Source organism: Tigriopus californicus, chromosome 11 (genome assembly GCF_007210705.1).
Source record: "Tigriopus californicus strain San Diego chromosome 11, Tcal_SD_v2.1, whole genome shotgun sequence".
In the NCBI taxonomy this organism is placed as follows: Eukaryota; Metazoa; Arthropoda; class Copepoda; order Harpacticoida; family Harpacticidae; genus Tigriopus; species Tigriopus californicus.
In genome coordinates, this window is record NC_081450.1 from 11,461,986 (window position 1) to 11,467,592 (window position 5,607).

General features: G+C 46.3%; 2 protein-coding genes across 4 annotated transcripts in view; both read right to left on the minus strand.

Moving 5' to 3' along the window:
- The window catches only part of LOC131891039 (uncharacterized), a 3,368-nt gene extending 2,327 nt beyond the window's left edge, over positions 1-1,041 (minus strand). Inside the window, exon 1 of the mRNA XM_059240526.1 lies at positions 875-1,041. The gene's annotated coding sequence lies outside the window, so the exon portion shown is untranslated. The remainder of the gene's footprint in view (positions 1-874) is intronic.
- Positions 1,042-1,110: 69 nt separating this feature from the next.
- Positions 1,111-4,867, minus strand: LOC131891036 (putative pre-mRNA-splicing factor ATP-dependent RNA helicase PRP1). 3 transcript variants are annotated; one of them, XM_059240516.1, is made up of 2 exons: positions 4,730-4,867; positions 1,111-3,321 (listed from the first exon to the last, which is right to left on the minus strand). In XM_059240516.1, exons 1-2 carry the CDS (start codon positions 4,837-4,839, stop codon positions 1,314-1,316), a joined length of 2,118 nt encoding a protein of 705 aa, XP_059096499.1. In that variant the 5' UTR covers positions 4,840-4,867; the 3' UTR covers positions 1,111-1,313. The 3 variants fall into 3 exon arrangements, with proteins under 3 accessions (XP_059096499.1, XP_059096498.1, XP_059096500.1); XM_059240515.1 differs by lacking the exon at positions 4,730-4,867 and adding an exon at positions 4,077-4,426; XM_059240517.1 differs by lacking the exon at positions 4,730-4,867 and adding an exon at positions 3,383-3,533.
- Between the last annotated feature and the right edge of the window lie 740 nt (positions 4,868-5,607).

Genomic DNA, 5,607 nt, shown 5'->3' on the forward strand with positions numbered 1-5,607 from the left:
TTGTTTAAAGAAGTGTTACCATGATTTGATGGAAAAAAGAATAGTCTTACCTATTTTTGCGCCTAGTTTTAAAGGTATTGGTTATACCATATTTCCACAGAAGGAAATCAAATTTTGTAACACCTTATAAAATCCACCCTGCAATGTAATTACTACAAACTTTTTGCTGGGGTTCAATTCCTTAATTTCAGGTGGTGAAAAATTGACCAGGATCCACACCAATTTCCCAGTTTCTCATTCGAATTCAATCGAAACATCTTTGGGCCTCCAGAGAGTGACGAGAAGGAACTGTTACTTATATCCTACAGGTCAATTTCCCTAGATATGATTTTCAAAGCAATATTTTTCAAGACAGTAGGTTTAAATATTATCCTCTACAAAGCATGTTATGTAGTACATAACAGAGCCCTCTAGTTTGTCTACCATCAAAAATCTTTTGATTGAACACATCAATGTGCATTTCAACCAACTAGGACATCTGAAAAGTTCATTAGTTTCACAACACCCTATCCTACATCAAACTTTGGAATTAGGCAGTTTTCTCCTCTTTGTTTAAAACGTCTTATCTTTAAAAAATCACGGCAGAACTACAGAATACATTTGGATCATGGAATATTTCACAACTGACTCTTCTTATTTTTGGTCGATTTGCCCCGGCCAAGGCAAATCTTAAAACCTCCTAATAAAACTCGTACTAATGAATCTTCCACTATCCATCAACAAATCGATAGAAGGAGCATGATTCGAAAATGTCCCGTGAAAGCGAGTCACCCTCAAAAATGTTGCCAATGCGCGATCAAATACTTTCGATTTAATTTTTCACTTTAATGCATGATGAATCAGGAGTCTTTCAGTGTTAGAAAGCCCTTCTTACCTTGAAACGACGCTCGGGCATTGAAACGAACATTTCCACTCATGAACAAGCACATGGGCTCAAAGCTAGATAGAAGTAGTAGAAAGAGTGTCCATGACTGACTGTCCGAAGAGGTCCATTGGTTGGACAGTGGAATGTGGTGGTTTCTACTGGCTCATGGCGAGGTAGGTCTCCTTCTGTAAACACGAGATCTTCGATTAGAGTGCGTTTCCCCAGTGAAAGGACAAGGTCATGTATATAAGCATACATTCAATTATTTGTTCATTTATTCATTCATTCATCCAAATACAGGGCTAGATCGGATCGGTAGTGGACACTTTCATCATCTTCACGTGGGTTCAAACGGGAAATGAATGGGGGGTACAAACAGTCGGCAAATCCCCAAATGCACAAACACGAGGATTAGATGATGCATGGATGAATGGCTGTTCCATCGCTCCTAGAAGCCTTTCTTGTATTGTCGGGAGTTGACCCGTGCGATGATCTGCTCCAATTGGCGTTTGGCCTCGCAGGTCGGGAAATTGTCCATGTCGTAGTACTGCGGAGCCGTCTTGACCAACCAATCGGGTTTGACATCCGTCACGGTTCGGATGTAGTTCTTGGTGGTGAGCACGAACTCGTTGTACAGGACCCATTCGGGCTTGTGATCCAAGCACGTGGATGGATGCAATTGGACGATTTGATTGTCCTTCACGGTCAGGTAGTGTCCTGTTCGCTCCAAGTGAGCCACTTGCATGAAGAAACCCGCACACAGAGCCTTGCGGATGTTGATGTAGTAGTCTTTGGAGGTGAACTCGGTGGACGTGCGCTTCAAATTGAATCGGTCCATGATTCGGCAGAGCTGCTGGCGAACGTTGTCGGCAGATTTGAGGGATCGGTAGTTGACGAAGTTGTCGTAACACCACTGCGGGTCCTCCATGTTCTGCTTGAAGGCATGATACACGTTCAACTGGGTCAGGTGGTCACCATCAATATGGGCAAAGCGAAGCTTTGAGTCATCGGCAGCTTTCTTGGCCTCGTTGGGTCGGACGAAGCATTGCGGAACCGAGAGCATGGCCGTAACCGAGAGGATCTCGTTGGAGCAATTATTTTCGCACGAGGCAATCAGCATCTTGGCCAATTGAGGGTCCAGCGGGAACTCAGCCATGATGGCGCCCAACTCCGTCAGGTTACCGTCGTCATCTAAGGCGGCCAAGTAATTCAGAAGCTCCAAAGCTCGCATCAGCGTCTCTGGAGCGGGTGGGTCCATGAAGTCAAAGTGGACCAGATCGTCAATCCCGAGCTTCTTCAATTGCAGAACCACCGATCCCAAATTGGACCGCAGGATCTCGGGATAGGTGTTCTCTTGCATCTCGTTCTTAAAAGCCTTTTCTGTGTACAATCGGAAACATTTGCCCGGTTTGGTGCGACCCGCGCGACCCGCTCTTTGTTGGGCCGACGCTTTACTGATGGGCGACACGAGCAGAGATTCCACTCGGATCCGAGGGTTGTAGACCTTTTGCTTGGAAAACCCGGGATCAATGACGAACACTACCCCGTCAATGGTCAAAGAGGTCTCGGCGATATTCGTCGACACGACCACCTTCCGTCCAATGGCGCCATTGGATTTGCGAGGCGGAGCGGCCTCGAAGATCCTCTGTTGCAAATTAGGAGGCAAGGTCGAATACAACGGAATGCACTTGAGGTCGCCGGCATCGGGTCCCAAGTTATCGATTTCGCGTTTGATCCGTTTGCACGCCTCTTCAATCTCTTCCTGACCCGTCAGGAACATGAGGATGTCCCCGGCCTCTTCTTCGCACATGTGGATCTGAATAACCGTTCGAATGGCGGCCTCCAAGTAATCACGCTCTGGTTCTGGTGTGTAGAAGATCTCCACGGGATGGGTTCGTCCGGGCACGTTCATCAAGGGTGCGTTGTCAAAGTAGTTCTGGAACTTGCCGGCGTCCAACGTAGCGCTCATAATGACCAACTTAAGGTCGGGTCGGTGGCCAATCACGGTCTTGAGCACGCCCATCAAGATGTCCGTGGACAGGGTCCGCTCGTGGGCCTCATCCAAAAGGATGACCTGGTAGTTTTCCAGCATAGGATCGGACATGGCCTCGCGCAGCAACATACCATCGGTCATGTACTTCAGCAGGGTCTTGGGTCCGGAGCAATCCTCGAAACGAATCGAGTAGCCCACCTCTTGGCCCAAGGACACGTCCATTTCCTCGGCCACCCGTTGAGCCACAGACATGGCGGCCACTCGCCGGGGTTGCGTGCACGCGCAGCATTTCTTGCCCACCTTCTTAGAGAAGTCCACGCACCATTGGGGGATTTGCGTGGTCTTACCGGAGCCGGTCTCGCCCACAAGACACAGGATTTGATGCTTTTGCAACAAGTCCAGGAACTTGTCTTGATACTCCCAAACGGGCAGGGCTTTCCGTTTTTTGAAGATCTCATGATATCTGAAGGGGAAGCAAATAGAGCCTATGAGGTGATGGACTGGCTAACAATTTGCTAGTTTACCTAGCTCTGAGATGTAGTGGATCACTTAGAATGAGTGCGAACTGAAGTCTCAATGTTGAAGTCTGTCCGGAGAAGATTTGTCGATCATTTATCATTTTCGGCTTTTGTTTAGGTACCGTGGATTCTTTGTAAGTTTTAAAACAGGAGGTTGGCTAACTAATCGGTCTTAACCAATCAATTGAGTTCAGGGCACAGCCAATAGTCAAATGGGTGGAAATGAAGATCAACGTGTCAGTGGCATCAGGCCATTGATTGCTACTATAGTAGTGGTCCATTAGATCTAAGGCTAATAGCCCTTAGGGCGTTCAATGACGTTAGGGTGATCTGGTAACAAATAGGACGGACTCTATTGGGCTCCAAAATGAACTGCTGTGAGCAAGGATGTGAGTGCTATGTACGCTAAAGCATTACTCCGATTCTCGACCACACGGTACTTATTTGGCACTCGAGCACTGGCTCGTTCGTTCAGCCTCGGCATTGAAAACGCCTCTTGGGACTTATTCGAGCCAAAATGACAAGAACTAGTAGGCCACGCGCTTTCCGCACTTTCATGGGCCTTTTCTCGCGTTGAGCAGAAAATGGGAATTATCCTAATGGGGGATTGCTTTGGATTCAGATTTTTGATTGGACATTGAAAGCGCCCAATATAGATCTCCCGATGGGCCAGCCCCCCCATTAATTCTCTGGATTATACCTGGGGGTAAAGGGCAAGCCCGTGTGTGGGTTCAAGCTTGGCCCTGATTTGAGCGCGAGTCCAGGCGTGACGTGGGCGCTGGCGTTGGGCGTGGCGGACGCCCCCACGACGCCCGAGCCTAGACTGCCTTCGGTTTTGGACCGCTTGTTCTTGGACGGGCCCCCCAGGTCCACGTCTAGTCGATGCTTGGACATGATGTCGGCCGGTGGGCGACTGACAGGTTCACGGGCCGGAAGATCAACGTTGGGGCCAGGATGACCCACCAGGCAACCACAGAGAAACCACACGAGGCTCTTGACTATTGTTTACAAACAGCTGATTCGCTTTAAGAGGTTGGGCGAGTGATCTCTGTTTCGTTTGTTCCGAGCTACGCAATGTGGAATTGCTTTCAAATGGACAAACCTCAAGATTTCGGTCAAGTCTTTCTTGCGTCCCTCAAAATATGTCTCAACTCGTGAGTAAACTAGCATCCTGCACCATCCTTGAGCAAGATGAGGAGCTAAAATACCCACTTGTCGGAGGCCCACGTGGACCAAAACGTCCTTGATAGTGCAATCCGGTATTCATTTCTTTTTGTGGGCCCAAATAAGACAATGAAAAACAATGTCGCGGGATTACACCTAGACACCGGATTGGATGGCACCTAACTTTACCTTGTCCAACAACAACATTGCTGGAGAACATGTTGGAGAACACCAACTCCAACATCAACTAGTCCAGAGAGACTTAGCATGGCTCGTAAAAGTAAGGGATCCCCACCCATTTGCAGTTGTGAACTTGTTCTGCTGGCCAGTTTGTCTTCACACTCTTATCTAATCGTAATTTCGTTCATTTTGTAAATAAGAAGAGGTTGATTAGGTGTGTTCTGTTGATAATTAAGCAAGATTTTTGACTCTAACTAATGACAAACACAAGTATGAAAAATAAGATATAACACAAACTTTTAAATTCCTTGAAATGTCATCATTTCCATTTTTGCTCTTTTGTAGGCTTAGGTCCAATGAAATGCAGTCTGACATCGGATATGGATGAGTTGGATTTGTGTCACTTGGTTGGTTCAACCAAAATTACGGAAAAAACTATGTGTTGTTTAGCCTGCATATTGGGATAATATTTTGCAGCATAAATGTTGCTGATTGAATTAAAAGGCTTTTTTTATCGATAATAGATATCATCAAAAGTCCATTTTATGCGGAATTTAGTTACTTCAAGCACCATTACTACTGATGGGGAAAAGGGCAAGTAGCAAGTCATCACAGACCCTCAATTTCTACTTGTTTACAAGCAATGCTGGGCTAAGTACTAGAACTTGGGCAAGCTTAACCCAAACAACGATTCGCTGCTAAAATACGGGGCCCATATAGTTAGCTTAGGAAAACCGCAAAATGGAGATTTTTTTTTTTATTCTTAGTTAAAGTCAGATTGCCAGAAACAAACCAGTCATTGAACCAAAGTCACGTTGCAGCGTCAATGTGGTGTATATTATTGCTTTTCTCATATAAGTTGATTTAATTTGCACTGATAAAAAAAT

What these genes read in the sequence shown, in the direction of transcription:
- LOC131891036 (XM_059240515.1), bottom strand. Translation starts at nt 4,270, where the DNA reads ATGTCCAAGCATCGACTAGACGTGGACCTGGGGGGCCCGTCCAAGAAC. An exon ending in GGCTTGCCCTTTACCCCCAG is followed by an intron (nt 3,322 to 4,076) that starts GTATAATCCAGA and finishes CTTCCCCTTCAG; the next exon opens with ATATCATGAGATCTTCAAAA.